Source organism: Echinops telfairi, unplaced genomic scaffold (assembly GCF_000313985.2).
Source record: "Echinops telfairi isolate 266 unplaced genomic scaffold, ASM31398v2 ScPeMD7_2;HRSCAF=8, whole genome shotgun sequence".
In the NCBI taxonomy this organism is placed as follows: domain Eukaryota; kingdom Metazoa; phylum Chordata; class Mammalia; order Afrosoricida; family Tenrecidae; genus Echinops; species Echinops telfairi.
The window spans coordinates 11,599,012-11,613,790 of NW_022103898.1; the positions used below are offsets into that span (position 1 = coordinate 11,599,012).

At 50.6% G+C, this 14,779-nt stretch overlaps 1 protein-coding gene across 1 annotated transcript in view; it reads left to right on the plus strand.

The window, feature by feature from the left end:
* Positions 1 to 6,370: 6,370 nt before the first annotated feature.
* Positions 6,371 to 14,779, plus strand: part of ZC3H7B (zinc finger CCCH-type containing 7B) — a 36,686-nt gene continuing 28,277 nt past the window's right edge. The window contains exons 1-2 of the mRNA XM_004700686.2: positions 6,371 to 6,383; positions 13,672 to 13,730. Coding sequence (XP_004700743.1) covers positions 13,678 to 13,730 — 53 coding nt within the window. The 5' untranslated portion in view covers positions 6,371 to 6,383; positions 13,672 to 13,677. The remainder of the gene's footprint in view (positions 6,384 to 13,671; positions 13,731 to 14,779) is intronic.

Genomic DNA, 14,779 nt, shown 5'->3' on the forward strand with positions numbered 1-14,779 from the left:
GTGGGTGGGTGGGGGTTCAAACTGCTGGCCTTGCGGGTAGTAACCCACTACCCCACCAGGGCCCCTTACAGAGAACTGTGGTTACAGACGGAGACTGTGGCGCAGCCAACCTAAGAGGTGGAGCGGTCCCCTGTGGGCCTGGATCTGGTGGGGGTGGGCGACTAGCGCCCCGGCAGTGATCCATTCAGCCCACAGAAGGCCAGAGGTGTCCCTGAAGGGAGTCTGACTGCAGCCTGAGTAAGCCTAACTGGGATGGCGAAGTGACTGCCGCGCGCCAGTTCCGGGGACTTCCCATGGTAACTGCTGCCCTCCTCCTGTCATCACCAGCCCCGGGGCTCCTTCCTACCTTATTTATGCCCCCCACCCCCATGAGTCTGGTTCTAGTGGCGTGTCTGCATGTAAAACCTACCTGTAGACCACTGCCCTGCATCGGCGATTCCCTAGCCCTGGAGCAGAGGCTGAGACCCTGGGCTCAAGGCTAATGGTGATAAGATTGACAGGACTGCCCTCCACCCATGCTCTTACTGAGAATAGCAACTCAGAGGCTGAAATACTTATTACTGTGTGTCCTTGAGTTGGTTCCAGCTCCTAGGGAGCCCCGTAGGTCAGAGTAGTAATCTGTACCAGACCAGGCCGCCAGGTCTCAGCGTGAGAGTAACCACTGGCCTTCCAGTTAGCAGCCAACTGCTTCACCATTGGACCAGCATGGCGCCTTGCCGATGAGAGCGCACTGTGCTGCAGTCCTTTCGGACGCATGGCCACCCTAGGGGACAGAGTAGAATTACTCCATAGGGTCTCTGAGGCAGACCGTTTTTATAGAAGCAGGCAGCTACATCTGTTTCCCAAGGAACAGCTCACTCTGCTCACTGCCAATGCCAACTCATCACACACACACACAAACACACACACACGGGTGCCAGAGACTAGCTGTGTATAGGAGTTGAACTGCTGACCTCAGCCTGATGTATAACTGCTACACCTCTCCATTTCCCCAGATGCCCTCACTATCCCATTTTACAGAAGAGGAGCTTGAGGGGCGAAGTGGGTAAGGAAGTCTTACAGATGGGGCTGAGACTCGGAGAGATGACGTAAACCTGTCCAAGGTCGCACAGAGGTGGTAGGGCAGGAGTCTGAGCAGGGGGCCTGTGGGGTCCAGAGTGTGAGGTTGTAGCTGCCTCGCAGAAACCGGACCTTCATGTTAATGCCAGTATTCACAAAGCTCTTTCTCTCTGTGGACACCCTAGTTACCAGGGATGTGTGTATTCCTCCTGAGCCCACAGTCTCTCACCGAATCCTCATGACGATCCTTGGAAGTAAGAGGTATCTCTGTTTGTCAGAAGAAGCCGAGGCTCAGAGGGGTCACCCAGCGAGCCTGGAATGCAGGCACTTGGCTCTTGCTAGCCCAGCCACACTGACTGGCAAGGAGAATAGGTGTCAGATTCCCTGAGACGGAGCGCGGAGTCTGCTGAGCATGTCATGTTTTTGAAGTGCGGGGTTTGGCACCAAGCATTGCTGAGTACTTCCTGCGAGGACCTCTGGAGGATTGAGACTCAGACCCTCTGGGGCTTTTCGAGGTCTCCATGTTCATCTGTGCTCTGACTTCCCGGAACATTCCTTGGTGCCCCCCCCCCCGCCCCCCCACACACACAGGCAGGCGGACAGGGAGTCCAAAGTCCCATGTCCATTCCCAACTCAGTGAGCCGGGGCACAATTGTTTCATCTTTCTTAGACCCAGTCTTCCATTATGTGCAGTGGCCATGCTTGATTCATCCCCATCTGCCTGAGGCATGCTGGGGGAGGGGGGGCAGTGAAGGCACTTTGAAAGCTATTGAAGACCTGCTTGTGTGAGAGCATGGGCATGAGCGTTTCATAATCTCTAGAATGTTCCTAGGGAATCCCTAGTGATGCAGCAGGTTAAGTGCTGGGCTGTTAACTGAAACGCCGATGACATTGAAACAGCTCTTCAATTGCACAGAAGCAAACAAGCGTCTCACACACAATTCAACAATGGGATTCTGGGTGATTTCCCAGCAACCCCTCCACAGGAGAAAAGTAAGCCATCCCGAGTTACAGCCTCAGGAGCCCTGTGGAGAAATGTGTCAGATATGTGTCAGAATGGGCTTGATAACAGTGGGTGTGGTAGAGAATGTTCCTGACTCTTCTCTGCTGCCCACCCTGACTCAGGCCTGGAGGCCTACAACAGCCTCCTAACTAATCTTTCTTAGCCTCCACACAGTCAAGGAAATGTCTAAAGATTGTTTTTCAATTAAAAGATCATTTTATTGGGGGCTCTTACAGCTCTTACAACAATCCATACATCCATTGTATTGTCGCTCCTATGCTGAAGACTTTCTGGTGGCTCCTCACACAGATAGAACTCAGCCCTGGGTCACCCGTGGCCTCAGCCTGCCCCTCACACCTAGGTTCCCAGCTGCCGTATCCTTACTCTCTGCCCCACAGTCACTCTGCCCTAGCTCTGCTGAGGCATGTTCTGATCTCAGGAACAGCCCCCTAAACCCACCTCCCAGAACTGACTTTCTTAATTGCCTCTGGAAACACCTTCCCTATGCTCCCAGGCCGCCCCTATCACTCCCTGCCCCGTTTTCTGTTTCAATTCTTTGTAATTATCTGTCTTCATTTGTCTCATGCATCGAACACCAGCCTGTTTGTCTGCGCACCTCTGACAGCTCTGTTGGGGCAGGGACCTTCTGAGCACGTTTACCCCAGCACTTGGACTGTAAAAAATGGGGCAGGTACTTGTGGCAGAAATGAATAACCCTATCAGCTTGGCCCCAGACTGGATCTGGGCAAAATGATATGGTTAACGCAGAGACCGTAAAGAGACTGGTGTTTCCTGACCGAGAAGAAACCACAGATTAAAAGTATTCAATTTATGTGTTTATTGCCTGAGATGAGCTTGTTTGTCACTAAAGACTCTTTGGTCCGTTTCAATTTTACTTTTCTTCTTTTTTTTTCTGAAGCTACTCAAATAACTATTTAGGTTTGAGGGATAAGGGGGCTGGAGGGATTTTTTAATTACATATATGCCAAGTTTTTTAGCACATTTTTAATGCACTTTTTGTGGTAAAATTAGATGCCTCCGCTGATCTTCAGGTCGGCTTATACTTGAATATAGATGGAATTAATTTATTTTAAAAGAAACGTATGTATTTACACAGCCCATCTCAAGAAATGAAATTTTAAAAAAAGAAATGAAATCAACAACAATATGCTATGAAACCCTCCTTTTTTTTTTTTTAAATTAAAATAGAGAATAAAGAGAATCATCCTGATGTTGCCAGCTGTGTTTGTGTGTTCTCAGTTCAGCAGGAATGCCAGGTTCTGACCCCCTCTGGGCAAAGCAAGCTCGTAAAACACCTCTTCAGAACCATCCTGCCAGGCAGGCCTGGGTAGCCACAAGCTTCCTCCTGCACCTGACCAAGCTGAGACACAGAGACCAGAAAGCTCTTGTGACCCACTGCTGGGACTGGAGCCCCTGGATGCCTGAGGGTGGGCAGCCACAAGGTCGCTGAGCTTCCAGGAGCAGGAGCTACAACTCTTCAATCGCCCCAAAGAAGGCGAACACTATGGGACCCTGGGGTGATGTCTGCTTTGCTGTTCATAGATAATTTGCCTGTGCTTCCCAAAGGCCTACTCCTGTGTGTAGAGGGGCAGGGGCCACAAGAAGGAGAGCTCCCTTGGGCTCATTGCCTGAGCACCACATCTGGTACTTGGCGTGTGGCCGCAGAAGCCTGGGCCCCAGAAACAGCCTGAGCTGTTGGGGGTAAAAAGACCGGATGATGAAAGTCAAAGCCCTCTGTAACCAGAGGGTAGACTGGGCGGCTGGTGGTGGAGAGCGTGGGGGTGGCCTGGGGAAGTCTCCTGAACACACTTTGGTGTCTGTTCAAAGTGACTGGCTGAGAAGCAGGTCACCCTGGCCCATGGGCATCCCAGTTCGCATCCCTTCTGCAGGTGGCTTGTAAGCGAGCTTGAACAAGCCACGAAGCACTCCAGGCTCTCAATTTGTTTCCCTCTGTGGAAAATGGGAATGACAACACCTACTCCTTGGAGAAACAACCCGATTCCTTAGAGCTGGGCTTCTAAATGTCCTCTGCCCTGGGAGTCATGAGGAAGCCCATAGCTGCCTTCTCCCAGTTTCTGAAAGCATGAAGTCACATAGTTGGGGAGAAAGGGAACCATGCTCTTGAACTTCCACTGTGCTGCTTTAAAAAAAAAAAATTAAGTTTTATCAGCACTTTAGCCACATGTCATACAATTCAACAATTCAATCACATCAAGAAGAGTTGTGCAATCGCCACCATACTCAATTCTAGAACATTTTCTTCTTCCTTGTTGTCATGGATATTCATGAAGTTATTATTTTTCTAGTTGTGGCAAAAATATACACAACAGAACATGCTCCAATGCCACAACCTCTGCTTGTATAACTCAGCGTCGTTGATTATACTCTCCGTGCCGTACAGCCGCGGTTGATAACCTTTTCCAAGTTGTTCCAACGTCACTGACATAAACTCCATGCCCCATAGGCAACAACTCTCTGCCCTTCACCTATGGTGACCACGGGTCGAGTTTGGGTTCTTTTGTGTGTGTGGGTTTTCTTGATGTAGTATTCGCTTATCCTATACTTCCGTGGTTAAACTGCTTTTAGCCTGGCTCACCTGTGGTGTGTTGCTGCATTCATAGTCAAGGGCAATGTTAGCTTTCAGGGAGTGGCTAGTGCACATAAAGAGGTCAAAGGTACAGCTCGGCCAGAGAAGGAGCTTGATAATCAGCAGGTGGCTGCCTGACCTGAACTGAGGCTTCCCCAGGCCTCCTTGAAGCACAGGTCCCCGGGTGGACAGACTCAGTGCTTCAGGACTGCAGGGCAGGGACAAATGTGGACCTGGGTCTCTGAGGGCCAGGCCTGTGGTACGACAGCTTTCCCTGGTGATGCTCTGCATGAGCTGTCAAGGGCCTGCCTGGTGAGTGGGGAGAGGTGCTGACGACACTTCAGGTCGTGTTTCTGTGTGGGGGTTGTGTCTGCAGTCAGAGTCGACTGCTGCTTCCACTGCTAGGCGACCTGGGACAACTGAGCCTAATATGGGCAGACTTTCGGGGGGTGAGAGGTGGGCCAAGTGAGTGCAGTGGAGGGAAGCTGTAGGCATCTGCTGGCTTGGGTTGGGTTAAGGGTGGGCCACAGAGCATGGGTTTCAGACTCCTACTGCCAGGGTTCAAATGCCAGCTCTTGGCACTTCCTAGCTGTGTAACCTGGCAGGTGACGCCACCTCCTTGTGCCTGTGTTTCCTCATCCGTAAAAGGGAAGTAAAAACAGTACCTACTCACAGGGTGTTGGGAAAACCAGGTGAGGCAGGTACAGTGTTTGGAGCGATATCTGGGAGGAGCAAGTGCTTCATCATTGATGACTGATGTCATCCTCACAGTTATGCAGGGATCGTGGGGCTCTGTCTACTCCTCCTCTCTGCTGCTAGAGGTAACTCCGCCAGCTTCTGCCTTTCAAGCGCTTCTAGGAGAGCAAGGTACCCACTCCCATCCGGTCGAGTCTGGCTCATAGCGACATTATATAAGGAGTTCCCAAATGTAAATCTTTACATGAGCAGGTAACCTTGGCTTTTTGTTTCAGAGCAGCTGGTGGATTTGAACTGCCAACTTGCAGACCTGGTGGTTAGCAGCCCGATGCTTGCCTGACAGCACCACCTTGTGTAGAGAGATGCCAAAAAACAAACAAGAAAAACAACACTCAATTCTGACTCATAGTGACCTTATAGGACAAAGTAGAACTGTTTATGGGATTAGACAGCCTAATTTTTTTCCCTCAGAACAGCTGGTGGTTTTGAACTGATGACCTTGTGGTTAGCATCCCAGAACTCCTATGAAGGGAAATAGAAGCACATAGATGCAGTGCCAGGGGTAGGAGTCAGACAAGGAAGGCCTACTGGTACAGCAGCCACCTCAGCTGAGCCATCCAGAAGGCAGTGGAGGAGGGGGGGAGGGGGTGAAGGCTGCTGGAAATTAAGCGGACTTCTTGACTGGGAAGCTGGAGTGGTACATTCATTCTGTGTGGCAGGGCCACAGGCCAGGCCACGATGAGGAGCGTGGACTTTGCCCTCCTGGGATGAGCAGACATGAAAGGTTTGGTTTAGTTTGATTTTAACTGATTATTTCGAAACCATGATCGAATCACGGGAAGCTGGAAGCACAGTACCCTTCACCCAGCTTCTCGTGGCAACATCCTACCCAGCTGTAGTACAGTCTCCAACCAGGCATTGGTGCATGACTGCTAACAGCTACAGAGCTTCTCTCCATTCCATGTTTAAACGTGTGTGTGTGAGTGAGAGTGTTGAGCAACGGGTGACACGTGTCAGGTAGGAGCCAATGGGAGGGCGCTCAATGACAAGGATGACAAGGGCCTGAGAGACACCGAGGGGGAGAAGGGGCAGGAGAAATACTAGGACGGCAAGGTGGAAGGAATTGGGGAGTCGCGGAGAACTGCATGGGGGAGGAGCAGGACTGGGAGAGAAGACAGAGTGGGGAATGTGTTGAGTGGAAGGAACATCGAATCCACCTGGGACAGACACCAGGTAGGACTTTCTGGACAGAGTGGCATTCAAACTGGGTCTTCATGGATGGGCAGAAGTTGGCTGTGAGAAAAAGATAAGGCTCTTTACTCCCATAAAGAGTAACAGTCTCTGGTGGCAATTGTGCAATACTGCTTGATCTGATTGAACTATGGAATGCTATGATATATGTATTAACTCCCAATTTAAAAAAAAGTGACAGTCTTGGAAACCCATAGGGAGGCAGTTCTACCCTGTCCTACACTTCTACCCTGTAGGGTTGCTGTGAGTCGGCATCTACTCGATGGCAGTAAGTTTGGTTTTGTTTGAGAAGTTGACTAGGAGTTGGGGATGGGAGCATTTGAAGTAGAGGGCCTAGGCTGAGGATACACATGGAGGTCTCAGACAACTTGGATATTGGCTCCAAGAAGCACTGCCCAAAGGTAAGAGATGTCAGTCGGCGGTCTGGGGAGGAGGTAGTCCTGGAGGAAGAACTCGGTTGTGAGTCACTGACATGACTCATGAGATCCTAAAAATGCAAGAGCTCATCTGGTGAGAGAGTGTGGAGCCAGGAGAGGGAGAGCGCAGGCTCAATAGAAGCTGGGCAGCCTGGGTCTGGAGAGCTGGATAGAGGGAAAGGCGCCCCTAGTGGACAGAGAAGGGACAGCAGAGAAGTGTGAGGAGGACCCCGCACGGAGGGCAGGAAGTAGCAGGTGCCTTGGATTCAGCAACTTGCAGGTACCTGGGACAGGGAGGACGTTGGCAACCACACGTCCAGTGTGTGGGAGCAGGGTCTATGTGAGTTGGGGAGGTGAGGACAAGGAGATGCGTGGTGCAGACAACTCTTTCACAAAATGTGACCAAGAAAGGCAGGAGGAGGTGGTTCAGACAAGCATGATGACAGACTGCTGTTGAATGGGAGATGGCAGTGGTGTAGTGATGTGTGTGGGCCCTGGGGTCAGGCTGCCAAGGTTTGAATCCCAGGACCCCACACGCCAGCTGTGTGGCCTTGGACCAGTCTCTGTAGCTGTGTTTTCTCTTCTGCTCAGGGGGGATAATAACTATCTCCCAGGGTGATTGTGTGAACCATAGGTAAATTATTACACGTAAGGCGAACAGGGCAGCCCCTGGTGCATGGTAACCACTCAGCAAATTTCATCTTATTAGCTGATTATTGACTTCTCTGGGTGTCAGCCTTTCTCGTGTGTTTATCCAACACTCATTCATTCATTCTTAGCCATACAATGGCTGGTTCAACTGAGTTGCTATCCATTCATTCTTCTTCCAACGATTTACTTGCTTGGTGCCATGCATAGAGCCAGGCATGGGGATTTTGAAGAGGTTGGCACTGTCCCTGCTGAGCTGATAAAGATCCAAGTCTCTGGAATTCTGTCATCCTCAAACTTTTCCCCGAGGTGGGAAGAAACAAAACAAAAGACAAACGTGTTTCCTTCATGGTTCGCAGGTCAGTGGTTTGTCTTTCACTGGGCAAAAATGGCCCGTTGACTTTTGGCAGCCCCAGAGCACAATTTGAAATGAGTTGGCCTCCAGTCAATCACCTCATTTTGCTTCTCAAATTATTTAAGAATTAGACTTGCCCTGTGCAAAAAGTGCAAACCATGCCGAGGTGTATACAGCAGAAAGGAATGCATTCAGTGTCCTCGGCAAGTCCCAGGCCCCAGAGAGGACCCTTTAAATGAGAGAAGCTTCTTGCAGAGCCCGTCTTTGTAGGTAAACACACCTTGCACAGCGATGGGATCTTGCACCGCAAAGTCTTTGAAGGGTCTCTGTCTGTTGTTCCTCAACCATGTATGGTTATGGGGCGGCATCTCCCCTATAATAGGAAGGGTCTTTAAGAAGTCTGCAAGGGGTAAAAAAAAAAAAAAGGATTAAAAGATAGAAATAAACAATAAAAACTTCATTTTTCAACAAAGGTGACATCAAGTTCAAGCACCATTTACAAGGATGATACTGGCCATTTAGCCCTAAAGAACTGAGGATTCTGGGAATTTAACTGTATCAATGTAGCCTTTTACATGATTAACTGAGGAGAAGTGGGATGCCCTCTAAGGATTTTTTAAGATTGGGAAACAAAAGAAATCAGAAGAAACTAAATCTGAACTGTAAGCGGAGGCCTTAATGATTTCCCATTGAAACTCTCAAAATTGCCCTGGGTGGGGGAGAGGAATGACCAGGGAAAACGTTGTACCGGTGAAGCTTTCCTGGGTGTTTTTCTGATTAACCTATTGCTCCTTTCTCAAAACACTCTCACGGTAAGCAGATGTGTTCATTGCCCCCCAGAAAGTCAACAAAATGCCTCGAACATTCCCCCAAACTGTTGTCATTCTCTTTGCTCTTACTTAGCCTATCTGATGTTGCTTTGACCAGACCCCCTTCCACCTCATGATGGCCATTGCTTTGATTGTGCTCTGCCTTCAGGGTCATCCCGGTAAAGCCATCCTTCATCTCCTGTTATCATTCTTCCAAGAAATGCTTCAGGATCTTGCTCCTACTTGTTTAAAATTGCCATCGAAAGCCTTACTCTTGTCTGCATCTGACTGAGGTCAAACAGTTGTGACATCCATCGAGCAGGAAGTTTGCTCAACTTTAATTTTTCAGTCAGGCTTATGTAAGCGGAACCAGTGGAGCTGTCTATGCTGTTGCCTCCTGCTGTTGTGACTCGTCAGTCCTTGAACGAGATTGCTTCCTCAGACTGATGTGGATGGCCTGCCTCTCCATGCTTCATCTTCAACATGGTCAGTCTCACCTCTCTTTAAAATGAGGTGTCCATTGGTAAAACTGCTGCTTTCTTTGGGGCCTCGTCCCTGTAAGTTTTTCTAAAGAATCAGTGGTTTCATCATTCTTCTGCCCGAGTTTGACGTAAAACTGAGGTTTGTTCTTGCTTTAATTTTAGCAGAATTCATGTTGCTCTGACAAGGGCTCTTTTCAAACTAATACCTTATCTTTACTAGCACCTCACACTAGAGCCTCTTCAGACATGTTAGTACAAGTTAGTTACATGTTATCAACAAGTTAGTACAAGTTTGCTTTGGTCTGAAAATACTTTTGAAGCCCATACATACATAGCATGTTTATCCCATGTGGTGGTTATTGCCAGCGAATCATTTCCAACCCATAGCGATCCTGTGCAGAGCAGAAAGAAACACTGCCCGGTCCTGCGCCACCCTCACAATCATCCTGGGCCTGAGCCCCCTGTTGCAGCCACTGTGTCCGTCCATCGCCTCGAAGGCCTTCCTCTGTGTCGCTGCCCCAGTACTTCACCACGCATGATGTCCTTCTCCAGGGACTGGTCTCTCCGGACAACATGGCCAAAGTATGGAAGACAAAGTTTCCCAATCCTGGCCTCTAAGGAGCACTGTGGCCGTACTTTTTCTGAGACAGATTTGTTTTCCTTTTAGCAGGCCATGGTACTTCTTCTAGCACCACACTTCAAATGCATCATGTTTTCTTTGGTCTTCCAAATTCAATGTCCAACTTCCACATGCAGATGGGGAAATGGAAAATACCTTGGCTTAGGTCAGGCACACTTACTCCTCAAAGTAATATCTTTGCTTTTCAAAAACGTTAAAGAGTTCTTGTGCAGCAGATGTACCCAATGCAGCACATCTTTTGATCTCATGACTGCTGCTTCCATGAGCATTCATTGTGAATCCAAGCACTATTTTGATCTAAAAATAATTTTGAAACCCATGCATTGGGCGCCCCGCCCCCGCCCTCGCCCCACAGTGTGCATTTATCAGAAAAACATCATCCAGGAAAGCTTCACGAGAGCGTCCTTCCGATCACAAGGACATCCCTACTCATCCTCAGCCCATATCCGTTCACCCTCCACGTGTTTGCATTGTGGGAGGGCTCTCACTTCTCCATACTCAACCCCTTGACTCTCCTCTTGTTAGTCTCATGGGTGAAAGGGGCGTCTGGTTAACACGTGGTTCTTTAAGCAGTGAGTTTGGATAGTGTAATAAAAAGATTTGTGTTTCTTGTGAATTTCCTGTTTATGTTCTTTGCTATCTTTTTTTTCCAGTTGACTTTTATTGTGGTAAAATAAACGTGCCATAATAAAGTACCACAGACTGGGTGGCTTTACACACTAGAGATCTGGTGCCTCAGTTCTCAAGATGAATGGCCGGAATTCAGGATGTCGGCAAAGCCGCGTTCTCTCTGAGGATCGACTGGGAGACCCTTTGGGGCCTTTCCCAGCTTCTGTAGGCCCAGATGATCCTGAACTTGTGGCAGCTTCTCTGCCAATGTCTTCCTATAGCCTTCTGCCTTCTTTCTTTGAGTCTTCTTTAGAGGATGGCACTCAGATTGTCTTAGGACCCACTGTACTTCCCTGGGCCCGCACTTAACTGATAAAACACCTGTTTCCAAAGAAGGTCCCATTCACAGGTACAGGGGGAGAAGGGCTTGCACATGAATGTTGGGGAGGGATGCAAATTAACCTAGAACACATACTAAGATTTATTCTCTTTAATAAATGCTATATTATACTTTGTCAAATTGGAGATCCCCCCTCTTCCCCCCCCCCACCTTTATTATAAGCCCATAGCCATTAAGGCCTAGCAACTCTAACAGGCAGAGTAGAACTGCCCCACGGGGATGCCAAGGTTCTAAGTGATTCTAGAAGCTGGTGAGGGGCTGTTGGACTGGAACCTCCAACCTTTTGCTTATCAGGCCTGTGTGGGGAGTGAGGAATGGAGTGACAGGCTTGCTTCACCCTGGAAGGACCAGACTGACCGAGAGGGCAGCTCAGCCCCGGCAGGTGCCAAGGCTGTTGCTGCCCGACTCCTGTATTAGAAACGCAGTCGTCTCGGGAGTGCTGATCCCAGGGGAACTTGCCAGTTTTTCGAAGCAGCAGAGCTGCTGCAGCTCCGAAATCACCACAGCAGCCCTGTGCGGCAGGAGCCAACATTGCCCGATTTCCCGATAAGGCAGGAGCCAACATTGCCCGATTTCCCGATAAGGAAACGGAGACCCAGAGGGACCACATAGATAGTAATGTGAATACCAGGACTCAAACCCAGGTTGAATTGAGAGCCCTGAGCCAAGGCAGGGAAAGCCATGTGTGTGGGCCTGTGTCTGTGACTCCTAGGAGCCCGGTGGTGCAGTGGTTAAGTGCCCAGCTGCTAACCAGAAGGACCCCAGCATCCGTCATTCTATAGGAGAAAGACGTGACAGTGTGTTCCTGTAAAGCCGACAGCCTCGGGAACCTTGAAGAGTCACCGTGGCAACAGATCTGCCCTAGTTTGGGTTTCAGTGGCTCCTAAATGCACAGACAGGTGTCAGCAGGACCAGAAGCTGCTGGGCAGAGCTTAGGCAGGGCCAGCTCAGGTATCCCCAAACCTAGGTAGCATGAAAAATGGAGCCGAAAGGGCACTAGGGGGGTAGAGCTGGGGAAGCTGGGGCTGGGGTGGAGCCCCAGGTCAGCTTCAAGTGTTCACTGGGGACCGTTAAGATGCACTTACTGTGACATCTGCTTGTCATTCCTGCCTGGACCCATGGCCAGGGGTCCTACCTGTCCCTGGGGAGCAATGCTGGTCTGGGGTCTGAAAACTCATCTGGGGCTTCCCCCTCCTTAGGAAGACAAGGAGGAAATGGGCACTGGGTTACTCCAGCTCCTTGTCTCCCATCCCCTATCTCCCTGAAGCCTTAGGACCACCTGTCAGGTAGATAGTATCAGCCTGCTCAGGTTACAGTGAGGAAAGGTAGGCACAGAGAAGCCAAGTGGCCTGCCCGGTGACACACAGCTTCTCACAGCTTGGTGGGGTCAGGCACATGGGCAACAGAGCCAGATTCAGCCCCATCCCCTCGTTGAGCCACCTGGGGAGAGAACCTTTACTCTGAGCCTCAATAAGACAAGAACGCTGTGTCTGGGTTGTCACCCCTCCCCAGACCTGGCTCAGTCTCCACCCAGAAGTCATTGCATGGAGGAGGGTGAGGACTGTGCTCAGAAAAGCTCCCAGGAGTGGCTGGACCTAAGTACTGGCGGGAGTCAAGGTAGCTTCCTGGCACCCCTGGTGGGTGGCAGGAGCCTGGGGCTCTGGTTCTGGCCCTGGGGAAGGCCTGCTCTCTCCGAGTTGATCTACAATGGCCTTCCGGCTATCTATGTGCAAGCCTCCCCATGTCAGAGGAAACTTGCAGGCAGTTCGACCCCACGCTGTGCACTTTAAGGCCAGCCGCTAGGCCCCTCTGATCATCATCTTCCTCAGCTGTCACTCAGGCATGTGGCTGCGGTGAGCTCTCTGACCTGTGCTGCATCGTGCCCAGGCCCGCCTGGTTCAGAGGAAGCCGGCTCTGGGCCTGGGGCAGCTGTGTGCTGGTGGGTACCAATCCTGCCTCAGCTGCCCACCAGCTCAGGACCGGGACTTTCTGAGTCTCAGTTTCCACATCCATAAAGTGGGGGCCAAAAAGATACCCGCCTGTGGCACTGTTGAAAGAATTGTGCCAGGCCTGGTCCTGCATGAGGCTGTAGCGGGCACCCTCTGTTTTCTGAGCCAGTTCTCCCCAGGAGCGGTGCACACTGCTGAGTTTGAGAATAAAACAAGTTTCTCAGGGGAGCAGGGAGGAAGGGGAAAAATGAGCTGATGCCATGGGCTTAGGTGGAGAGCAAATGTTTTGAGAATGATGAGGGCAATGAATGTACAAATGGGCTTTACACAATTGATATATGTATGGATTGTGATAAGAGTTGTATGAGCCCCCAATAAAATGATTAAAACAACTCAAAAAACAAAAAATAAATAAAACAAGTTTCTCCTGGAATCGGAGGGTGACCCCTGTAGTTTCACACAGCCCAAGTAGGATGGGGGAAAGGTCAGAGATCGCCAAGGCCCACACTCGGAGTTCTTTCCCTTTGAATTTTGCCCAGCTCCTCATATTTTTATGCGTAAAGTAAACATGTTTATAATGCGTGTGCAAGTACACAGGAGGTCACCATTTGAAATTGACTAAGGGTGCCACACAGACCTGGCCTGATGCAGACCCTGAAGTGGGCTTCCGTGGGAGTGGGCGTGAGAGTGGGCAGGGGCAGACGGTGACCCGGCCCTGCTGACTGATGTCTGTGTTTCCCCCACAGAGACTGATGGAGAGGCAGAAACGGAAGGCAGACATCGAGAAGGGGCTTCAGTTCATCCAGTAAGTGGGCCTCACCCGGACGGACTACATGCTCCCTCCTGCTCTCTTCTCGTCTCTCAGCACTGAGCCTTTGCCGGGAGGCACCTGGGCTGTCGGGGAGTCGGGGTGGCAGGGTCAGAGTGTGGGTCTGCCCATGAGCCATGAACCCCACACTCTCACCTGCCCCCTGGTCCAGCTGGCCTTCCGCTCTTGTCCAGCATGTGATCCTGCTCCCACCCTCCACACATGCATGACGTACCCGGCCTGCTGACTTGCTTGGCCGCACACAGAATGCACTAACTCGGCACCCGTTACCAGGTGCTGGCAAGTCATAAGTCACGGTCGCGCCAAGCATAGCCCAGACTATAACAATAGAGGCTTTTCAATAGCTGTCTTTGGAATTAGATCACCCAGCCTTTCTTCCGAGGTACCTCTCGGGGAGCTGACACTGCCCACCCTCGAGTCAGCAGCACAGTGATCCAGTATATCACAACAAAGCCAAATGAACTGCCCTAGACCCTATAGGACAGAGGAGCGTTGCCTCTGTGGGTTTCCGAGACTGAAACTCTTTTTGGAAGTAGAAAGACCCCTCTTTTCCCCAAGGTTCGGCTGGTGGCTTTGAACTGCTGACCTTCCTGTTAGCCGCCAACATGTAACTCACTGCACCACCAAAAAAAGCCCCTCGCTGCCATTGAGTCAAGACAGCCTCATACTAACCCTATAGGACAAGGTAGAACTGCCCCTGTGGGTTCCCGAGACTGACTGTTTCCAGGAGTAGAAAGTCCCATCTTTCTCCCACAGAGCGGCTGGTAGTTTTGACCTGCTGACCTCACGGATCTCAGCCTGGTGCCTAACGGCTTTGCCACCAGGGCTCTTCCGGACACCCTCAGGGCTCCTCTTCTACTACACATGGACTCTGTGGGCAATGCCAGCAACCCTACGGAACAGCAGAACTGCCCCGCAGGGTTTTCAAAGGTGTGATCTTTCCAGAAACAGGCTGTCACGTCTTGCTCCCCGAGAACAACTGCTGACCTTTCAGTGAGCAGTGGCACCCTGTACCCCCGCGTTGC